This window comes from Zootoca vivipara, chromosome 7 (assembly GCF_965207765.1).
Source record: "Zootoca vivipara chromosome 7, rZooViv2.hap1.1, whole genome shotgun sequence".
Lineage (NCBI taxonomy): Eukaryota > Metazoa > Chordata > Lepidosauria > Squamata > Lacertidae > Zootoca > Zootoca vivipara.
The window spans coordinates 76785949-76809922 of NC_142590.1; the positions used below are offsets into that span (position 1 = coordinate 76785949).

General features: G+C 45.2%; 1 protein-coding gene across 3 annotated transcripts in view; it reads right to left on the minus strand.

Moving 5' to 3' along the window:
* PTGIS (prostaglandin I2 synthase) overlaps positions 1-23716 on the minus strand; it is a 51120-nt gene extending 27404 nt beyond the window's left edge. The window contains exons 1-4 of one of the 3 annotated variants that reach the window (XM_035123856.3): positions 22773-23716; positions 11613-11736; positions 3937-4115; positions 136-279 (exon numbers count right to left, since the gene is read on the minus strand). In XM_035123856.3, the coding sequence (XP_034979747.3) occupies positions 136-279; positions 3937-4115; positions 11613-11736; positions 22773-22858 (533 nt within the window). In that variant the 5' untranslated portion in view covers positions 22859-23716. Of the gene's footprint in view, positions 1-135; positions 280-3936; positions 4116-11612; positions 11737-22718 lie in introns of all 3 variants that reach the window. The other 2 variants (XM_088674618.1, XM_088674617.1) reach the window with 2 other exon arrangements.
* Positions 23717-23974: the final 258 nt, after the last annotated feature.

Genomic DNA, 23974 nt, shown 5'->3' on the forward strand with positions numbered 1-23974 from the left:
TTTCTTGTGCATCGCTTAGAGATGATGGCAACTAAGTGATATACAAACTGTCCGAATAAATATATACTGGCCCTGAGCAGACCTCACTGCCACCTTCCTGTATCCGAGGAAAGGGCTTAGGTATGCTGTGCTCACCTGAACATTGTACTGTAGGAGAAGTGAAACAGACCATCCTCTTTCCACTGCTGGCTGGCTCTACTTGGGTCAGAAAGCAGAATGGTTCGTAAGTTGAAGAACATCGCCTTTGTTAGGGTGGGGAGATTCTTGTTCTGCAGAGTCCTGGGGAAGGAAAAGTGAGACAAAGCAAACCTCTTTACTTTAGAAGAATAAAAGCAAGAGCTTATTAAAGGTGTAGTTTAACCATTCATATGGTTAAAGTTCCACCTTTTTTGTTGCAGGCCCTGTTACAAAGTGTAGAATTTAAATCAGGGACAGTAGCAATTAAAACAACAGTAAGAGGCAAGATTTAGAATGTTTTAGTCGTGAACAATGCAATCCCATTGAAAACTATCCAACACATGTGGCTTTCTTATCCACTGCACGCTGTGAGTTCTTGAAGGACTGAACTAACAAAACCATTCTTAATGGTGAAAGAATCAGTCTTAAGTGTGTCCCTCTGCTGTAGTCATTTTCCCTAAATACAGTAACTTAAAGCTCCCCACCACCCCATCTGAAGGAGAAGCTGTCACGGTGCCAATTAAGGGGCTCTCGTCACATTTCTCAGCAGGAAGCAACAGGAAGCAATTCGAAGAGCAGGACTTGCAAACAGGAGTTTTTAAATTAAAGGCTCGATCATCCATAGTGCTTTGCCTGAGCTGCAGTTCCATCTGACTACAGCAGCTAAAAATGCCCACAACTGAGATCTAAAAAATATGAGAGGACAACACAGAAAATACTGGACTGCAGCAATTTAACAACGGAATCATCTGGATTCTCTGTAAAAAGCAAAAACGACCAAAGGGTGCCAATTCCAGAGAAAAGGGCTAATGGAGAAGCAAGCATAGATAGTGGTTTGGATGAACCCAGAGGTCCCAAGTGATCTGGCAAGCTTCCCTAAAATACATCTACATACCATTACCAATCTTTCCCTGCAACAACTGCTGGAGAGGACAGGTGTCTTTCGGGGGGGGGCATTCTTAGTTCATTAATGGCAGCCAATTTGTCAAGTGCCCATTTTTGTACTGAACATGAAGCCTTGAATTTATTTCTGATGTTCACGCTTCAGAGCCACTGCACATACAGGCAGGCCCCCACCTGGACCATAAATTGAAAGCAGTATCATACCACTTTAAACAGTCATGGCTTTCTCCAAAGAATCCTGGGAACTGCAGTCTCCTAGGGGTGCTGAGAATAGGTTAGGAGACACTTGTCCCCCTCATGGAGTTTTCAGAGTGGTTTAACTGTCCCTCTTCTCGGGGAACTCTGGAAATTGTAGCTCTTGGGCTTGTTTTTGTTAGAATAAGTGTAAAGGAACTACCGTAGCACATAGCTGCCAAGTTTTCGCTTTTCTCGCGAGGAAGCCTATTCAGCATAAGGGAAAATCCCTGTAAAAATGGGATAACTTGGCAGCTATGCCGTAGCAGAATATAACATGCTCTTTCGCACATGCAGAGTGGCAGCACTGAGGGAAAAAGACCTTGAGAAGAGACAGAGAAAGGCCCCCAAATAACTAGACCCAAAGCTGACAGTGTGGCCAACATTACTATATGGTTTGGTGCCCTTCTGAGCAGGCACTATCTTCCATTTACATATGTGTCACATTTGCATCTCCTCTTTCCTCCAAAGAGCTCAGGCTGCATTTCTTTCCGTTTTATGCTCACAACAACCCTGCGGTGTAGGTTAGGCAGGGAGAAGATGTCTGGCCCTTAAATTCTGCAGCAAGGTTCACTTCTGAACTGAGACATGAACTCTCCTCTTCCTTCCCCATACACCATGCAGCCTTCATTACCCAAAGCTGCATCAACTTCTTTTTTTGAGAATCATTCCAGTAACACCGCAGAGGACTAAATGACTATGTTTTTCTTGGCCCCTCTCAGTGGGAAACTTCCACAAGTAAAGCTTTCACAAGGAACTTGCATCCAGCAGAGCCACTCCTTGTTTACATTAGCCAACATTAATTCAATCTGCTGGTTATGCTTTTACCTAAGGAGGTGTAATAAGAGTACTCCCGATTATTAATATCAAAAGAAACCAGAAGCAGCAGAATTCCCTTCTATGGTGTCTTCTTCACAATAATCAGCTGGGGAAGGAATAGGAAAGCATTTCTAACCAGCAGGCCAAAACCTTATCTCATAGCTGCCAAGTTCTCCCTTTTTTTTAAGGGAAATTCCCTTATGCTGAATAGGCTTCCTCGCGAGAAAAGGGAAAACTTGGCAGCTATGCCTTATCTCCCCACCCCTGCAGGGCCAAATTGTATATGTGGCTGGGGCCACCTATCTGTCAATCACCTGGCCTCATAGTAATGCGGTGCTTTGAAGCCCCTACTGTCGGAACTTCAAAGTGCAGCATGGAGCTGTTTGAAAACCCCTTTGCAATACCCCCAAATCACTCTCTGAATCTCCAAAACCAGAAGCTTAAAAGCAGCACAGGAATGTTTCCAAATAACTTTCAAACAGCCCCACACTGCACTTAGGCTGTGCACACCTGTTCCCAGCAGGGGAACAGGCAGGTGCAGCCAAACTGAGCAGGATTGTACTGTCCACTCATCCTGCTGGCTGCTGAGGTCTGCTTCAACAGCATGCTCCCCACAGATTATCCTGCAAGCCAGAGGTTTCCTGCCCCTGAGTTGAGACTAAGAGACAGACATGCAAACCAGGTTCCAATCTTACCTTTGCTGTGAGCTCACCAAGTGACCTTACGCAAGCCACTTTCTGCAAAATTGAGAAATAACCAGCTCCTCAGCTAGTGCCAAAAACTCAAGAGAGCTGGTGCCAGTCGTATCTTGTAGGGGAGGGAATTCCAGAACTGGGGTGCCACCACTGAGAAGGCTGCCCCCCATTTTGCTGCATCAGCTAAAAGCAGAGCAGTCAAGAGAGCCTCTCTGGCAGATGCCAGCAATTGGAGAGTTATAACCAGATGACATCAGCTGTTCTCCCAACTATCCAGACCCAAAGTTGCATATGCCTTTACAAAGCATTCATAAAAGTGCCAGTATTGTAAGGTTATTGTCAAGCAAGTGCAACTTGCAGCATCATTCCCTGCACCCACCCAATAGTACTGAGCTGTAAGCACAGTTATCTGATGCGTCCAGTCATATGACTCCAGCTCCATCAAAGGAGCATTTATCCTCAGTGTTTTTGTTTCCTTTTCGTTTGCCAGCATAAACTCTGAGGTCTGGTTGTTTATGTTCTGCTATTGCCTTCTGCCTCTGCCCTTCCCCTCCCCCTCAATTTTAAGGGTTTAATGCAGTTTGTGACTATGCTAGAGATCCACCCCCCTCCCCACCCCACCCCTGGTACAAAAGATTAAAAACCAGACACCATTCAAAATTTGAGATTCTACAGGAAGACTCTGAAAACAGCAATATTTACAAAGCCAAGTTGCTTATCCGTCTATTCTTGTAAGGACCTTTAAATCAGGGATGAGGAAAATGCAGCCCTCCAGATTGGTAGAGCGTGTCAAACTGCCCTGAAACCCCTGAGTATAGGGCGGTATATAAATTCTATCTATCTATCATCCACCTATCTATAGAGGACCCTTGTGGTCCCTTCTGTGATGTTGGATGCCAAGTCCCTTGCCAAGCCAGCTCACTGGATGACATTAGGCCAAGCGCTGCTGCTCAGCCTAACCTCACAGGTGAGGATAAAATGGGGAGGGGGTGCACCACCTTGAGCTCCTTGGAGGAATGGTGGAACACAAATGCAACAAATAAATAGATGGTCCATGGTACAGTGGCTTGGCTTTTGCAAGCACTTTGCACATAAAAAAGGCACCTACATTCTCATCATGACCTTTTCTGTGTTAGGGTCGTAATCCGGCAGCTTGACATCAAACATTCGCTCCATTAAAATGCGGGCATACTGGCCAAAGTCCAGCTTGGAACGTGACTCCCAAAGCACTGCTTCGTAGGAATGGGGGTCCAGTAAAACGGTGACAAATTTCCCTGCAGCTTGAACCTGAAATATAAACAAACCAAGCAAATCATGAAAACACAAAACTGGTGCATTATTCATTAAAGGAAGTGAAAGCATAAAAAGCATTAAAGGAAGTGAAAGCATAAAAAGTGGCCCTAGAAATAAATGTGGCATACAATTGCTTTCCAAATCCATGTTTAACCAGTAGCATTGTAAACCCCCAGGAAATAAAAGCAAATGCAATTAGGTGCCATATATTTATAGCACCAGCAACAAAACAGCTGCATTGCAAACTTTTCATTATTCCCTCTCGGGAAGGTTCCTGAATGAGCCAATATGGTTCCTACCAGCCCCATGTTCTTCCCCATCATAGCACTGCACTGGGAGGGGTGGTTCCTCTTCTCCCTACGTGGTGTTGTGATGGGTGGGAAATTTCTGTCACTGCTCTTCGGAGATTACTCTGGGAAGAGGAGAGGTGACGATTCCCCCCTCCCAGGTCAGCATTGGGCTTGATGGAGAGGCTTAGAACCTCAGTCCCGTGCTGAGATGCAGAGATCTCCCCGAATGCAGCACTAAGCTTGGTAGAAAGATTTAAACCTAACCTCTCCACCAAGACCAGCAGCACATCACACAACAGTGTGGCAGATTCCTGTCTGTGTGAGATGTGGGTAGTCTGCATGTCTGTGTTACCAGTAGATAATGTCACATTGTCTTTGTCCATGGAGTTTTCTTGGCAGGGATACTGGAGTGGCTTGCCAGTTCCTTCTCCAGGTGGATCACGTTTAGTCAAAACTCTCCACTATGACCTGTCCATCTTGGGTGGCCCTGCATGGCATAGCTCATAGCTTCTCTGAGTTATTCAAGCCCCTTCGCCACGACAAGGCATTGATCCATGAATCAAGGCCAGTGGAAGTGATGATATTCCAGCTGAATAACAAGGCCAGTGGAAGTGATGATATTCCAGCTGAACTATTTAAAATTTTAAAAGATGATGCTGTTAAGGTGCTATACCCAATATGCCAGCAAGTTTGGAAAACTCAGCAATGGCCAGAGGATTGGAGAAGATCAGTCTACATCCCAATTCCAAAGAAGGGCAGTGCCAAAGAATGCTCCAACTACTGCACAATTGCGCTCATTTCACACGCTAGCATGGTTATGCTTAAAATTCTACAAGGCAGGCTTAGGCAGTATGTGGACCGAGAACTCCCAGAAGTGCAAGCTGGATTTCGAAAGGGCAGAGGAACCAGAGACCAAATAGCAAACATGCGCTGGATTATGGAGAAAGCTAGAGAGTTTCAGAAAAACGTCTACTTCTGCTTCATTGACTATGCAAAAGCCTTTGACTGTGTCGATCACAGCAAACTATGGCAAGTTCTTAAAGAAATGGGAGTGCCTGATCACCTCATCTGTCTCCTGAGAAATCTCTATGTGGGACAAGAAGCTACAGTTAGAACTGGATATGGAACAACTGATTGGTTCAAAATTGGGAAAGGAGTACGACAAGGTTGTATATTGTCTCCTTGCTTATTTAACTTATATGCAGAATTCATCATGCGAAAAGCTGGACTAGATTAATCCCAAGCAGGAATTAAGATTGTTGGAAGAAATATCAACAACCTCAGATATGCAGATGACACAACCTTGATGGCAGAAAGTGAGGAGGAATTAAAGAACCTTTTAATGAGGGTGAAAGAGGAGAGCGCAAAATATGGTCTGAAGCTCAACATCAAAAAAAACAAAGATCATGGCCACTGGTCCCATCACCTCCTGGCAAATAGAAGGGGAAGAAATGGAGGCAGTGAGAGATTTTACTTTCTTGGGCTCCTAGATGGTGACAGCAGTCATTAAATTAAAAGACGCCTGCTTTTTGGGAGAAAAGCAATGACAAACCTAGACAGCATCTTAAAAAGCAGAGACATCACCTTGCCGACAAAGGTCCGTATAGTTAAAGCTATGGTTTTCCCAGTAGTGATGTATGGAAGTGAGAGCTGGACCATAAAGAAGGCTGATCGCCAAAGAATTGATGCTTTTGAATTATGGTGCTGGAGGAGACTCTTGAGAGTCCCATGGACTGCAAGAAGATGAAACCTATCCATTCTTAAGGAAATCAGCCCTGAGTGCTCCCTGGAAGGACAGATCGTGAAGCTGAGGCTCCAATACTTTGGCCACCTCATGAGAAGAGAAGAATCCTTGGAAAAGACCCTGATGTTGGGAAAGATTGAGGGCACTAGGAGAAGGGGAAGACAGAGGACAAGATGGTTGGACACTGTTCTCGAAGCTACAAACATGAGTTTGACCAAACTGCGGGAGGCAGTGCAAGACAGGAGTGCCTGGCGTGTTATGGTCCATGGGGTCACGAAGAGTCGGACACGACTAAACGACTAAACAACAACAACAATGTCACATTATTTGCCTTTGGTGCCTGTTATAATTCTGGTGAGTGTGTGTGCTTTTGTGTGGGTTTATATGAGCTGTATGTGCAGTAGCGCCATGCGTTCCAGCCAGAGCATGTTTTCAGTGGCAAAAGCGCTCGCAACCACCACTCACAAGTGGCCTCTGGAGAGTTGGCTAGCCTCGAGTGCAACCCCCAGGCTGGAAAGGGGTTAAACGCTACCTCTGCGCTACAATGAATAAATTTCAAGGGTTCCCCAGATGGTAAGATTGTGTCATAAAATTGCTCACTGATTCCTGTGCATAGGGCTGTCGCCATGGGTTTCCCTTGAAGCAATGCTTGAAGAGAAGAAGGCTGCGGGTCAGCAAGGATGGCTGGTGTTCCCTAATAGTGCAAGATCTCCCTACGAGTTTATTTCCCTCTCTGAAGAAATATGTATTGAGCAACAAGAGGCTGCACAGATGAGTTGTTTAAACATGAAGGCACTGTGTCACTATGTAAAACTGACGCTGCTCTGGGACCTGTAAAGGGGAGATCACATAAAAGCTATTCCTGTGTAGACTATTTTGTACACAAAGCTACTCACACTTAAGGTTGCTTGGTCATCATCTAGAGATGGTGCCTGGATTTTGAAAAGCTGCAAGACAGGATGCAGCTGCTCTGCCTTGTCCCACCCCATTGCTTCAATTATCTCATCACCCACCTTCATCTCCCATGAGGCAAAAGAAGAATTTTGTTTGCAGGCTCAGGCTGCAACTGGAAGAGGCACGGGAGGATTGAAGGCACAGCAGCTGCATTCTCTCTTGCTTTTTGGAGTGTGAAATTGGCTCTTGGGATACAATCAGGGCTTTTTCTTCAACTGGAACTAGCCAGAACTCAGTTCCGGCACCTCTCAGGAGGGCACCATTGTAAGAGAACAAGTTCATGGTGAGTTCCGGCACCTCTTTTTCTAGAAAAACAGCACTACATACAATGCATTTGGGTTGTAAATGGGCCTTATGCTGGCTGGTGATAGCAATGAGATCAGCTTGGGATCCAACAGATCCTGGGCCAGCTCAGCCCTACCCACCAATTGCCCTCCTTCACTGGGTGGAGATAGTGCCAGCAGACCTCTCATTTGCCCACCTATTTGGAACCAAGTGGAGCTGACCAGCAAGAGGCTGGTTCAGCTGGGAGAGCTGGGTGGACAGACACCTCCACTCAATCCAAATGCCCCACAACCCAGTGTCAGGGTTGGATTGGTCTGTTATTAAAGTACTTAGAGCAGAACGAAAGCACAGAGGGAAACGGGAGACTGGTTATTGAGAGTGAGGGAGACCAGAAGATCTAGGAACTCTAAATTTGGACCAGCTTTCTGGGATCACCTGCTTCACAGGACTCAGGGGAATTCTGGGCTTCTCCTACAACACTAGGGTCTCAAGTTGTCAACAGTTCAGGAATGGCTCAAGACACTGAGATTACTGAGGCAAAGGACAAGACAGAGATAGTGCTCTTCTCAAACTCAACTGGGCAGGCATTTAAATCTTACTTCAACACTGGTGATGGAACAGTGTCATCCACTGCAGCGGCTTAAGGGGTGCTGGACACACAGCTCTGTTATGCAACACTTTGCTGCTTCTCCCCAGCCCTTAGCATAGGGCTCACCCATCTTTTTAGGCACTGTGTCACTATGTAAAACTGACGCTGCTCTGGGACCTGTAAAGGGGAGATCACATAAAAGCTATTCCTGTGTAGACTATTTTGTACACAAAGCTACTCACACTTAAGGTTGCTTGGTCATCATCTAGAGATGGTGCCTGGATTTTGAAAAGCTGCAAGACAGGATGCAGCTGCTCTGCCTTGTCCCACCCCATTGCTTCAATTATCTCATCACCCACCTTCATCTCCCATGAGGCAAAAGAAGAATTTTGTTTGCAGGCTCAGGCTGCAACTGGAAGAGGCACGGGAGGATTGAAGGCACAGCAGCTGCATTCTCTCTTGCTTTTTGGAGTGTGAAATTGGCTCTTGGGATACAATCAGGGCTTTTTCTTCAACTGGAACTAGCCAGAACTCAGTTCCGGCACCTCTCAGGAGGGCACCATTGTAAGAGAACAAGTTCATGGTGAGTTCCGGCACCTCTTTTTCTAGAAAAACAGCACTACATACAATGCATTTGGGTTGTAAATGGGCCTTATGCTGGCTGGTGATAGCAATGAGATCAGCTTGGGATCCAACAGATCCTGGGCCAGCTCAGCCCTACCCACCAATTGCCCTCCTTCACTGGGTGGAGATAGTGCCAGCAGACCTCTCATTTGCCCACCTATTTGGAACCAAGTGGAGCTGACCAGCAAGAGGCTGGTTCAGCTGGGAGAGCTGGGTGGACAGACACCTCCACTCAATCCAAATGCCCCACAACCCAGTGTCAGGGTTGGATTGGTCTGTTATTAAAGTACTTAGAGCAGAACGAAAGCACAGAGGGAAACGGGAGACTGGTTATTGAGAGTGAGGGAGACCAGAAGATCTAGGAACTCTAAATTTGGACCAGCTTTCTGGGATCACCTGCTTCACAGGACTCAGGGGAATTCTGGGCTTCTCCTACAACACTAGGGTCTCAAGTTGTCAACAGTTCAGGAATGGCTCAAGACACTGAGATTACTGAGGCAAAGGACAAGACAGAGATAGTGCTCTTCTCAAACTCAACTGGGCAGGCATTTAAATCTTACTTCAACACTGGTGATGGAACAGTGTCATCCACTGCAGCGGCTTAAGGGGTGCTGGACACACAGCTCTGTTATGCAACACTTTGCTGCTTCTCCCCAGCCCTTAGCATAGGGCTCACCCATCTTTTTAGGCACTGTGTCACTATGTAAAACTGACGCTGCTCTGGGACCTGTAAAGGGGAGATCACATAAAAGCTATTCCTGTGTAGACTATTTTGTACACAAAGCTACTCACACTTAAGGTTGCTTGGTCATCATCTAGAGATGGTGCCTGGATTTTGAAAAGCTGCAAGACAGGATGCAGCTGCTCTGCCTTGTCCCACCCCATTGCTTCAATTATCTCATCACCCACCTTCATCTCCCATGAGGCAAAAGAAGAATTTTGTTTGCAGGCTCAGGCTGCAACTGGAAGAGGCACGGGAGGATTGAAGGCACAGCAGCTGCATTCTCTCTTGCTTTTTGGAGTGTGAAATTGGCTCTTGGGATACAATCAGGGCTTTTTCTTCAACTGGAACTAGCCAGAACTCAGTTCCGGCACCTCTCAGGAGGGCACCATTGTAAGAGAACAAGTTCATGGTGAGTTCCGGCACCTCTTTTTCTAGAAAAACAGCACTACATACAATGCATTTGGGTTGTAAATGGGCCTTATGCTGGCTGGTGATAGCAATGAGATCAGCTTGGGATCCAACAGATCCTGGGCCAGCTCAGCCCTACCCACCAATTGCCCTCCTTCACTGGGTGGAGATAGTGCCAGCAGACCTCTCATTTGCCCACCTATTTGGAACCAAGTGGAGCTGACCAGCAAGAGGCTGGTTCAGCTGGGAGAGCTGGGTGGACAGACACCTCCACTCAATCCAAATGCCCCACAACCCAGTGTCAGGGTTGGATTGGTCTGTTATTAAAGTACTTAGAGCAGAACGAAAGCACAGAGGGAAACGGGAGACTGGTTATTGAGAGTGAGGGAGACCAGAAGATCTAGGAACTCTAAATTTGGACCAGCTTTCTGGGATCACCTGCTTCACAGGACTCAGGGGAATTCTGGGCTTCTCCTACAACACTAGGGTCTCAAGTTGTCAACAGTTCAGGAATGGCTCAAGACACTGAGATTACTGAGGCAAAGGACAAGACAGAGATAGTGCTCTTCTCAAACTCAACTGGGCAGGCATTTAAATCTTACTTCAACACTGGTGATGGAACAGTGTCATCCACTGCAGCGGCTTAAGGGGTGCTGGACACACAGCTCTGTTATGCAACACTTTGCTGCTTCTCCCCAGCCCTTAGCATAGGGCTCACCCATCTTTTTAGGCCTATGGGCACATTTAGATTTGTGAGTGAGTCCCACGGACACCTGCTCTCTGGTCACTTTCTCCCTACTCCCTAGATCATACACACACAGTGCACACACATGGAGACACAGAAAGAGAAAGTGCACACACATATCTTAAGTAATTTGGGTAATCTGAACCTTGGAAAGCACATGCAATCGAAAGAGAAAGAGGGAATGTGTGTCACCCTGCCAACTTCCTCCTTCAGCTTTATGTACTCAAGGGAGAAAAAGGTAAATATCTTCACCACTCATGACGAAGAGGGGCAGTTAGTGGGTGGGTAGAGGCTCAGAGGCCTCTTAGCCCCCCCCCCCAAGGGTGTCATTGTGTCCACAGACCCCATATTGGTGACATTTGTCCTAGCATCTCTCTGATTAATGCTGCATCTCATAGAATCATAGAATAATAGAGTTGGAAGAGACCACAAGGGCCATCCAGTCCAACCCCCTGCCAAGCAGGAAACACCATCAAAGCATTTCTGACAGATAGCTGTCAAGCCTCTGCTTAAAGACCTCCAAAGAAGGAGACTCCACCACACTCCTTGGCAGCAAATTCCACTGCCAAACAGCTCTTACTGTCAGGAAGTTCTTCCTAATGTTTAGGTGGAATCTTCTTTCTTGTAGATTGAATCCATTGCTCCGTGTCCACTTCTCTGGAGCAGCAGAAAACAACCTTTCTCCCTCCTCTATATGACATCCTTTTATATATTTGAACATGGCTATCATATCACCCCTTAACCTTCTCTTCTCTTCTCCAGGCTAAACATACCCAGCTCCCTAAGCAGTTCCTCATAAGGCATTGTTTCCAGGCCTTTGACCATTTTGGTTGCCCTCCTCTGGACACGTTCCAGCTTGTCAGTGGTGCCCAGAACTGGACACAGTATTCCAGGTGAGGTCTGACCAGAGCAGAATACAGTGGTACTATTACTTCCCTTGATCTAGATGCTATACTCCTATATACTCCTATTGTCTCTCCTGCCCTACTACAGGCACATCCTCTAACCAACAGCACTGGTGATGTGGGGAGCAGGAGACCAGGGCCTGAGTCATGGTGGCACCCATTCAAAAAACAATAATGTAAAATTAAATGCTAAGGGGACTCACACAGAGGACTTGGTACTCACTGTGTAAATATCCCCATGCTTCTTCCTCATGTCAGTCATGAACTTGGTGGCATCTCTGCCAAATTCCAGCGCGTGCCCAAGCCAAGGAATGAAACCTTTGTCAAGTGGAGGTTCCCCCGGTCGCCTGGAAAGAAGGACAATATAGAAACTATTAACTATATTGGTGTTTAATCACTCCAAACTCTTATGGGAAGTATTTATTTCTTTATCCAGCATTCAAAGCCCCAAGGCAAACAGTTATAGGGTAGAATATTTACAGCTGTTCTGCCATTCCCCACCCACCATGAAGTTTGCTTTTCACCTTCCCAACCCCATTCCTGAATCTACATCTCTTCTAAATCTGCAGTGCTAAAAAGAATTCTCCCTTAGGTGTCAGTGGTAAAGAGGTGCAGCTTCAACACAGGGAGAATTTTTTTTCTTTAATGAAGGTCCCAGGTGAACCTCTGTGGGCAGGGAATTCTATTGCTTAGGGGCTGCCGCAACAATGCCGCCTTCAGGGGCCCCCTTTAGTGCTGTTCTGAGGGCAGTGTCCACCAAGAGGGTCTGTAGAAATTGTGAATTGATATTAGGGTGGCCATTTGTCCTACTATACAGGGGATAGTCCTCGGTTTGAAAGACTAGAAAGACTAGCAAAAGGTTCTCTTTCGAAGGGTTTTTTCCAGTCCAACCAGTCTGCTGAGATAGCTCAGCATGAGACTCTTAATCTCAGGGTCTTTGCTTCAAGCCCCACGTTGGGCAAAAGATTCCTGTATTACGGGGATTAGACTAGGTGACCCTTGTGGTCCCTTCCAACACCACAATTCAGTGATTATAAAGGTAAAGGAACCCAACTCTGGGGTTGCGGCGCTCATCTCGCTCTATAGGCCGAGGGAGCCGGTGTTTGTCCGCAGACAGCTTCCAGGTCATGTGGCCAGCAAGACTAAGCCACTTCTGGTGAACCAGAGCAGTGCACAGAAACGCCGTTTACCTTCCCGCTGGAGCGGTACCTATTTATCTACTTGCAACTTGACATGCTTTCGAACTGCTAGGTTGATAGGAGCTGGGACCGAGCAATAGGAGCTCACCCCGTCGTGGGGATTCGAACCGCCAACTTTCTGATCGACAAGCCCTAGGCTCTGTGGTTTAACCCACAGCACCACCCGCATCCTGTCAGTGATTGTATGATTTATTTAAAGGAAAAGACCACAAAAGAAGGGAGAATGGAAGCTATGAAGATGCCTATCAGAATTTAGCACCGCAGGAGCAGACTGATTGGGCACACAGGCCACCTGATCAAAGTTTCTAGTTAAATTAAAATAATAATTTCTACATTTGCATCTATACGTATAAAGTAGCCCAGGCAAATTGTATGCAAAGCCATGTCTTCATTTGCTCTTTTTGGGTAATTCATTAATGGCCACCTTAATTGAAGGTGATCTGCAGTGTCACAGATATTAACACCCAGGCAGAAGTTGCATTTGCTTTTTGTGCTCAGCTTTAAGACACACAGTAATCAGGTGTAATGAAATCAAGTAATGTACAGGCATGTGTGAACCAGCTGTCCATGTCTAAATGGGGGGGGGGGGTGATTATCATTTTTCTCTGCAAAAGGCCCATGCTGATACTACAACCCAATCTTAACTGTTTACCTATGTCTTAAATCACAGAGATTAGTTGAATTAATAAAAGGCTTAAGAGGAATGGAAATCTGCTTTTCTGTTAGCAAAAAACCAGCAGGCCACACAGGATTCTGCTGCTGACCAATAGCTTAGCTTACGTAAACTGTGGGGCAATCTATTCTAAAAATGGACAGGCGGGGTGACATCTTGGCTCGCAAGCCTTCCTGCAAATTCAGAACCAAAATGTTGAAAATACAGCATTACAAAAGGGTGTTTATTATTTCAGTTTGATTTGAAAGCAGCCCAGGCCTTTCCTGCATTTTAAACGCTCTTTTAAAAGTCGCTAGAAGCTATTTCCAGGCAGGTAAGTATGCTAGGTTTTTCCAGGAAAACATTGGAGAAAAAGAAAAAGAGGGGCAGAACGTTCTGGGATTAGTACTTCTCCGAACTCCTGAATTAATTTATATTTACGTCCCATCTTTCTTCTACCATGGAATCCAAAGCAGCAAACATTTTATTTATTCATTTCATTAAATTTATACGCAGCTTGATTGTTTAAAAACTTCAAAGTGGTTTACAAGAAGATAAAGCGACAAGAAAAATTCACAACTCTACCTTAAAACATACAAAAGTTAAAATGCTAAAACAGATTAAAATTATCTTAGCTTCCTAAGAATCTGGGAACAAAAATGTTTCAGACCATACCCTGGAATCCTCAGACATACCCAGCAAGTGTCTCGGGGAAACCAGGACATTCCATTTTTCTCCCCAACAAGAGCACAATGACAATTTTGGGTGCCGTGACCTCTCAATACTTTGCACCAAAATTTCGCCCTTTTTCAGGGCTGCAATCTTGCATAGCAGTGCCCAAAATCCACGCTTTTGGGCACAGTGAGAGCATGACCCAGGAAAAATAGTGCTTCATTTGGGCTTCATGATCTCACACAGGTCACACAATTTGTGCAGGAGCATGGATGGGAAGAGGTGCCTCCTGGTTTAGGGACTCAACATGTTGGAGGGTATGAAGTAAACACAAACTGTTTCTTTCAGAGGACCAAAAAGAAGAAGTGGATCTAACAAAACAGTAGGCCCATTGGGCATTTCCGTATCCCAAATGAGGAACTGAACATGGCTGGTTTTCCTAAATCAGAGAGGTCTAGCTTGTATAGGGTATGGCTAGTTCAGATCACGACAATAATAATAATAATAATAATAATAATAATAATAATAATAATTTTTTTATTTATACCCCACCCATCTGGCCGGGTTCCCCCAGCCACTCTGGGCGGCTTCCAACAAAATATTAAAATACAGAAATCCATCAAACATTAAAAGCTTCCCTAAACAGGGCTGCCTTGAGATGCCTTCTAAAGGTCTGGTAATTGTTGTTCTCTTTGACCTCTAGTGGGAGGGCATTCCACAGGGTGGGTACCACTTCCGAGAAGGCCCTCTGCCTGGTTCCCTGTAAATTGGCTTCTCGTAGTGACGGAACCACCAGAAGGCCCTCGGCGCTGGACCTCAGTGTCCGGGCAGAACGATGGGGGTGGAGACGCTCCTTCAGGTATACCGGACATGTTGAGCTACTCCTTCCAAGCATGCAAATCGCCACTCCAGGCTTCTTTAGAATGAAGGGTGGGAGATCATATGACAAACCCACCAAGTGTTCCTATTTTCCAGGGATGTCCCTGATTTAGAGAAGCCATCCCAGTTTCTGATTTGATCCTGGAATGTCCCACTTTTCCTTAGGATGTCCCTATTTTCTTTGGAACAATGTTGGAAGGTATGGAGTCATCCAACCATATGAAGGCAATCCAGTATAGGGAAGGGTTTTTTATGTTTAATGCTTTATTGTGTTTTTTAAATATGTTGGAAGCTGCCCAGAGTGGCTGGAGCAACTCAGTAAGATGTGTGCAGTATAAATAGTAAAATTATCATTATGGAATGGGACGTCCCTATTTTCATAGGAAAAATGTTGGAGGGTATTATACGATAAATCAAAGAATACATTCAAAGCCTCAAGATCCACATGGCCAAAGCAATGCCCACAAACATATCTGTCTCTAATTAGATTTTTATTGCTGAGTTTTATATCCGTGAAACGGGAAAAGACCACAGCCAGAGGCCACAAGGAGAACATGAAAGAGATAGCCAGCCCATTAACAAAATGAAAAGAGTTAGCCACATGGATGTCAATCTATTGAAGGTCATGAATAATGATAGTTAGAGGTTAGAGTGTTGCACTAGGAGCAGGGAGACCACTTTGAGCTCCATGATGGAAATGTGGGATATAAATTCAATAAAATAAAAGCTTATCTAGCCCAATAGTAATCTTTCAATTCCATTGGTTACGGACACTGCATAAGGCCTTTTCTTCTGCCAATCTTGAATCGCTCTCTATTTTGCCAGCACAGATTACTGTGTGTTCGGTTCAAAGTGTTGGTGCTGGCCTTGAAAGCCCTAAATGGCCTCAGTCCTGTATACCTGAAGGAGCGTCTCCACCCCCATCCTTCAGCCCAGATACTGAGATCCAGCTCCAAGGGCCTTCTGGCGGTTCCCTCCCTGTGAGAAGTGAGGTTACAGGGAACCAAGCAGAGGGCCTTCTTGGTAGTGGCGCCCGCTCTCTGGAACACCCTCCCATCAAATGTCAAGGAAATAAACAACTATCTTATTTTTAAAAGACATCTGAAGGCAGCCCTGTTTAGGGAAGTTTTTAATGTTTAATGCTGTATTGTGTTTTTAATATTCAATTGGAAGCAGCCCAGAGTGGCTGGGAAAACCCATCCAGATGGGCAGGGTATAAATAATAAATTGTTGTTGTTGTTGTTGCTGCTGTTGTTGTTACTGCATGCCCTGCAGCTCTTATTACTGACTGAGTAAGAAGATTGTCTGCTCTCTCCAAACATTCACAATTTTCTAAACCCCTGTCAGGACAAAGCCCCAAACCTTTTAGCCATAGTTTAGACCCTCAACTCATATATCATTTTAGACTGTACATTTTCCTGACAATAAACCCATTGACTTACTTCCCAAGAAATGTGCTGGGAACTGAGCTGCCCATTTCTCAGTTCCCTATTTTGATTAAATAGGATGGCTTGAATTAATGACTGTACATTGGCATGCCACAACTTTACATAATCACTGTGTTTGCTGGTTTCAGCTACCAGACAAAATAAAACAAAGGATGCAAGAATCCTGAAATACACTGTCTTCCCCCCCCACCCCCAGTTTCTACTGTACAAGACAATTTACCCAAAAAATATATTCTGTCCTGTCAGTGGGAAAATATGGTGGACAGACATTGTACGCTATTAGCAGATGGAAATAGCATATTATTAATTAACTAAATGATCAAATAATTTAATTTATATCCCAACCTTCCTCCCCATGGAGACGGTGGCAAAACATACACATCATTATCATCATTATCATCATTATTATCATTATTATCATTATTATCATTATCATTATTATTTTAAAAACAAATTTAAAAGAGTTCTAAAATATTTAAAACAGTTTTAACGCAGAAGCAGACAGGGAAAGATCTCAACTTAAAAGGCTTGTTTAAAGAGGAAGGTCTTCAGTAGGGGCCAAAAAGACAAAAAGAGATGGTACCTGTCTAATATTCAAGGGGAAGGAATTCCAAAAGGTAGGTGCCACAAAACTAAAGGGGGGAAATGCACCATCATCAATGATATAAAAAGCTGCTGAGAGAGATCTTCTTCCCTCTCCCTCAGGACCAATTCCATGTTGGATCCAGACTGGAATTTGTCCAGATAATGAGAGTTTCAGTCCAACAATATGTGGAGGTTCTCCACCCCAGTTAATGGACTGCTTTTGTGCCAATGTTTGTGTGTGATGGCATCTCTTTATTAACAGCACCGAATTGTACAATATATTAAAACCAATGTACAACTACTGTACTTGAAACAAGAAATAATCATCATCAACAACAATTTATTCAAAATTATAATACTGTACTACGATCACTAAGACTAAATACTAAAATACAGTGCTTTACAGGGCATCTAGCAAGCAAAGCTGTTTCTCCCCCTTTGCTTCCTTCTTTATTTGTCCTCCTAGTTTGGGACATTTCAATTTATTCCAAGATTAACAAACAGTTCTGAAGAGTTTGACTGATGCATGGAGGCACTTTGTATGTGCTTACAGGATTTTACATTTCATGACTATTACTCTTTTTTAAAAAGGGGGGCATTCCCCCTATTTATTTTCTTAATTCTGCTCTGTTTTCCCTCGGTGAGACCAAATAACAGCTATGGAGTTGGTGTGATTTAGATTTGGAAAATGGCACGAGAGAAAGAGTTAACCCTCCCTCCCTCAGTACTTAAGCACAGATACACCCTTTTGCCCCCACATAAGCACAACCACCGCCCACACCACCACCACCATTTTTTTTGTTCCAATAAAACAAAAAAGAAAATAAATGTTGTGAAATTGTATCTTAAACCCCTGTGCTGTTTGGCCCAGTCTTTCTTACAGGATTTCCTCCCTGTCTCCCATCTCCTTCCTTGATCCTCAATGTGCAAACTGGAAATGTCTTAATGCTCCCTTCAAACTCTTGCTTTCTGCTTCTCTGGTTCCCTGTGCAAAAGGGAGATGAGTTGCCCAGTTTGGGTTGGTGAATTCTTTTGCTGGTTTTGTGGCGCTAGCAGACGGCTGGCCGCATTTCCCCTTCTCGCCTAAGGGGCTTCCTTAAGCAGATCTCTGGGACAATGACGGAAGCTGACTGCCAACACAAACGTCTTTTGTGCAGATAGAGAATCACACACGCACTGCATGGAATGGGGTAGGAACAACTTGACTCAGGCTTGAAGTGAAATTCACATGGCAAGAGTGTGGTCAGATCCTCTCCTTTCAGTGTTTTCAAAACTTCTAGCCTAGCTGATTCTTCTTTATAATACCCATCAAGTCAGTTATGTATACTTTGAAAAGCTCAGACTTCTCAACAAGTCCTGTAATTGTGAGGATAGAATGCATAAGCCTGCCAAACCAGCTGAGGTAATGGCCTTTGCTGCCTAGTTAAGTACCTCGATTGAGCACCACCAAAGAAGTTGTTCTGTGCCACAGAAAAAATGGGTAGGCCTTTCCTCCACATTCCTCACCTAACTGCTACATACGGTAGAAGAACAGCAGCCAGAATTGTGAGTGAGCGAGCTGCTGCTCTGTGGTGGACTGCGGGCTGTACTGAAAACCCAAAGGGGAAGCAAGATCTATGAGAGTGTTAATGCTGGGAAACCTTCTTCCTATGCTCAGGTTGTATAAAATAAAGCTATTCATTCCAAGGAAATCAAGACCTGGGTAAGTGCAGTTAGCTGCTTGAAAATTGGGTGGGAAGTAACAATATCCACGTCTGCTCTGAATTAAATCTCATTCATTTTAATAGGACTTACTGAATATAGAATTGCACCCTTACACCAGGCATGTCCAAAGTCTGTTTTGGGGGCCTAATCTGGCCTGCTGTTCGATTTAATCCATCCCCGTGGCAGTATATGTCCTGGGGTAAAATCCCCCCAAAAGCCCAACAACTTAAATCCTAAAAAAGCTCAACAACTTCGGTCAACCTTCATGCATGTTCACTTCACCAAATCTGGCCCTCTTTGAAAAAAGTTTGGGCACCCCTGCCTTACACTGTTAACCTGGAAATTGGACCTGCCACAGAGTAGACATGAATAGGATTATGGTTTATTGGTTGTGGCCAATGCTGTTGTTGTTGTTTAGTCGTTTAGTCGTGTCCGACTCTTCGTGACCCCATGGACCATAGCACGCCAGGCACTCCTGTCTTGCACTGCCTCCCGCAGTTTGGTCAAACTCATGTTGGTAGCTTCGAGAACACTGTCCAACCATCTCGTCCTCTGTCGTCCTCTTCTCCTAGTGCCCTCCATCTTTCCCAACATCAAGGTCTTTTCCAAGGATTCTTCTCTTCTCATGAGGTGGCCAAAGTATTGGAGCCTCAGCTTCACGATCTGTCCTTCCAGTGAGCACTCAGGGCTGATTTCCTTAAGAATGGATAGGTTTGATCTTCTTGCAGTCCATGGGACTCTCAAGAGTCTCCTCCAGCACCATAATTCAAAAGCATCAATTCTTCGGCGATCAGCCTTCTTGATGGTCCAGCTCTCACTTCCATACATCACTACTGGGAAAACCATAGCTTTAACTATACGGACCTTTGTCGGCAAGGTGATGTCTCTGCTTTTCAAGATGCTGTCTAGGTTTGTCATTGCTTTTCTCCCAAGAAGCAGGCGTCTTTTAATATCGTGACTGCTGTCACCATCTGCAGTGATCAAGGAGCCCAAGAAAGTAAAATCTCTCACTGCCTCCATTTCTTCCCCTTCTATTTGCCAGGAGGTGATGGGACCAGTGGCCATGATCTTGGTTTTTTTGATGTTGAGCTTCAGACCATATTTTGTACTCTCCTCTTTCACCCTCATTAAAAGGTTCTTTAATTCCTCCTCACTTTCTGCCATCAAGGTTGTGTCATCTGCATATCTGAGGTTGTTGATATTTCTTCCGGCAATCTTAATTCCGGCTTGGGACTCATCTAGTCCAGCCTTTCGCATGATGAATTCTGCATATAAGTTAAATAAGCAGGGAGACAATATACAACCTTGTCGTACTCCTTTCCCAATTGTGGCCAATGCTAGTCCAGCTTTAAGTAGAACCACTGAAATTAACGAATATGACTATCTTAGAGCCATTAATTTCAATGGGTGTGCTCTGTGTTAAGCATGATTTCCCATAAGTAAGTCTCATTGAACTCAGTGGGAATTATTTCTGAGTATACATGCAGAGATTGCACTGAAAGTGCATTAGATTGTCCATTGCCCTGAAAGCTATTTTCTTAAAGAAGGTGGTTTAGGAGGAGAAAAATAGTAATAGCAAACTGTTCCAAGGGTTCGACTTTGTTAACCTGTTGCAATAAAACTAAGGAAGAGTCTTAAAGGAGCCCTAAGATTTTGAGTTGTTTTAATAAATGATTTTTATTTATTTGTATAGTACTACCTACTGAGCCTAGGGCTTGCTGATCAGAAGGTCGGCGGTTCGAATCCCTGTGACGGGGTGAGCTCCCGTTGCTTGGTCCCAGCTCCTGCCAACCTAGCAGTTCGAAAGCACGTCAAAATGCAAGTAGATAAATAGGAACCGCTACAGCGGGAAGGTAAACGGCGTTTCCATGTGCTGCTCTGGTTTGCCAGAAGCGGCTTTGTCATGCTGGCCACATGACCTGGAAGCTATACGCTGGCTCCCTCGGCCAATAATGCGAGATGAGCGCGCAACCCCAGAGTCAGTCACGACTGGACCTAATGGTCAGGGGTCCCTTTACCTTTACCTTTACCACCTATGTAAATAGCACTTTACAGAGGAACATAAGAAAACAGGTGTCTCTGTCTAAATCTTCTCTGGCATCTGCCTGCCCTGAGCTTCCTTGGAAGCATCAGGAAAGGAAATTCCAGAAACTCCCTCGACACATAATTCCAGAACAAAATGCTCTTAGAATTGTGGATAGGTAAGAATACTCTGGAGGGCTCACACATCAGTGGGAAAGCACATTCCAGGCTTAATCCTTGGCAGGCTTGCTAAAATGTATATCAAGAAACAGCTCGGGAAAACCTTTTTCCTAAGACCCTAGAGAACCTCCACTTCTCCAAGTAAACAAATATTTATTTTACATGTTCTTTCTTACTATAAATCCACAATACAGGACACCATCATATACAGCATGTGGTAGATGGATCGCTTCTGTCCCTCTTGATAATGCTTTGCATGCAGCAGATTTATCAACTTTTTTCGAATGGTTTGCAGAGGGTCTTTCTGTCTGGTATGCTGGTGGTTGGACACATCCCTGGCTTCAAGGTGTGAAATGGAACTGGATGGGACAGGGATGCCCTCTGTATATAAAAGTGGACCCCTGGGCATTTTAAACTCAAAAGGTTTTATTCAGTGCTAGTCCTACTCAGCATAGACCCATGAAATTTATGAGCATGGCTAACTTAGGTCCATGAATTTCAATGGGTCTATTCTGTGTAAAACTTAGTTGACTACAACCCCACATAACTTTGAGCCTCTATCCCATTTCCATGCATGCATTAACATGCTAAATGCAGGCCAGGAAGACAAAGCGGCTCAAATGTATATATTATCTAGAAAACTTGGAAATGACATTTGGACGGTATGTCTGCAATGCAAATCCACAAACCTATATTCGTATACTAGCCATAGAATTGAGCTCTCTAGGTGGTACTATGCCAGCAAATAAATCTAGCACACATATGCTGGAGGGATAGTCCTGTTTGTCTGTTGCAGCAAAAGCAACATCGTATTGTGGCATCTGAATGACTAACAAATGTACCTGTATTGTGGAACAAACTTATGTGTACTACAGCCATAGCTGCCAAGTTCTCCCTTTTTTTATGGGAAATTCCATTATGCTGAATAGGCTTCCTCGCGAGAAAAGGGAAAACTTGGCAGCTATGACTACAGCCCACCTCATCACAATCTTTAAGGTACCGCAAGACTGTTTGTTCCTTTTTCATGCACGTTTATTGATCCTCAAATGATGACTCTTGTCACATGGTAAAGACTGACAGATTGGTTTGTGGCATAAACTGTCATAGACCAGAGCAGCTTCATCAGATTAATTAAGCATTATCTTCAGATGATAGATATATCTGTTAAAACACATGCAAACACAGGAGTAACACCCAGCACCCACATATTATGGCATTATTAAGAGTCTCATGCACCACTGGCTGAGCTATCCTAATGGTGTTAAATCAAAGCATTAAAACACACTAAAATTATATTAAAAAATAAGATACAAAACGAACGACCAACACTAAATCTCCCCCTTCAATAACAGACCAACTTCTTGATTTGCCTCTTCAATCCTGGCTCAGGTCCAATCCCATTTTATATATTTCCTTATGTCTCTTTATTTTTATTATGCCACGTTGTTCCATTATGGAACCCAATGCTGCAAACATATATTGATTGTAAAAACAAAAAATGAAACAGAAAACACGCAACTCTCAAAGGAGTTCACAAAAAGAATAAAGCAATGAAATGATAAGTGAAAGCAGTTCTTTCTTTTTTTAAAGCTACTTAAAACATTCCAAAATAATTAAGATCAAAAAATAAGCTAAAAAACCAGGCTAAGACACGTGTCAACATTCTACATGCCTGGATAGGCTTGTTTCTAACAGGTGCCAAAGGGTACAGTGAAGGGGCCTGCCTGATGTCAATAAGCAGGGAGTTCCAAACTGTAGACCGCCACGCTGTCACCCCAAAATAGGCTAGTGTCTTCTTACAAATGTTGAAGGAGTATTAAGGGGCACATGTAACAGTGCCCGTTTTAAGCAGTTGAGTGGGCATCCAAGGGGCTAAGGCGACCTCTCAGGTAAGATGTTTATAACTCTCCCAGGAGAAGTGTCCCACATTCAGACCCGGCGAGCTCCAGCGAAGCCGCGTGGCGCTCTCCTGCGTCCTCAGCCCATACCTTGCCTCCTCCGAAACAGGTGGAAACCGTCGCGAACCCCAACCGCTCACTCACCGCGCTCTGCCGAAGCGAGAAGCCAGCAGCAGCAGCAACAACAGAAGAAGAAGCCCCAGCAAGCCGGCGGTGAGGAGCAAGGCCATTGCACGGCGGAGGACAGCACGTCGGGGCAGGTCTGGAGAAGCCGGCACCGCGATGGAGACCTCCTGCTCTCGGGCTCAGCCTTGCGCGCACGCTGCCTCTGCTCGCACTTTTGAGTCCCTCGATCCCCGCCCCCGAGGCTCCTCTCTGCCTGCCCCCACCAGTCCAACCGCAGCCTGGCTGGCCGACCCACCGCAAAGCCCTCCTCGAAGGCGGCAGCAGCAGCAGCAGCAGCAGCGCCTTCAAGCCGTCCCACCGCCTGGGAGCGTAGCTCTGCGTGCCTCTCCAAAAGAGGCCGCGCTCCCTGTTCCTTTGGTTCTCGCCAAGGCAGGTGCTGGTGGCAGTTGCCTTCGCCGACCCTCCCCCCCCCTTCTAGAAGCTCCAGAGAAGCCCCAGAAAGGCGCGGTCGAGATCCCAAGTCTCCCGGGCTTCACTTAGTCTCCATTTCGGTTAGAAGAGCCAACGGTGCCACTGTGCGCCAGCGCCGCGCGCACACAGCGCGTGGATGCCACACGAACAACTTCCAGCCTCGCCCAGTGTGAACGGATGCGAACCTCCCGGGAGAGGTTGGATCATTCTTTGGGCATGGGTCGCACTGGAGCCCTCTCAGGCCCCCAAGAACAAACAACAAACAAACAACAGGGCCAGGATCGCAGGACGCACCGTTGGTGCCTTATTCCCTGCCCCTCCCATTAAACGCGTAACCGTGGTAACCCTTCAGAGGTCTCTGGAAGTGTCCTCAAGCCCAGAGTTGACACTTTCCACTTTGGCTGGTTTCACACTCCCGTTTTCACTGAGCTCACTGCGCTGGGTTTTCAATTCCTGTGGTCTCTCTCTCTCTCTCTCTCTCTCTCTCTCTCTCTCTCTCTCTCTCTCTCTGCTTCGTTATAAAATACTACTGTTCGCTGAGTTGTTTCTCAAACCAGCTTCATGTTCCATCCTAAATCATCTCTAGCCAGGGGGTGAATATACCTTTGTATATGCCTATCAATGCTCCCTGGTGTGTACACAAACAAGCGATTTTGACCCTAATGAAGCCATGCTGATGTGAACCCCTTAAGGGAGTAGGTGCTGTGAAATGCGGGGTGGGGGGCAACTGCGCTGCATTCTAAAGCAGT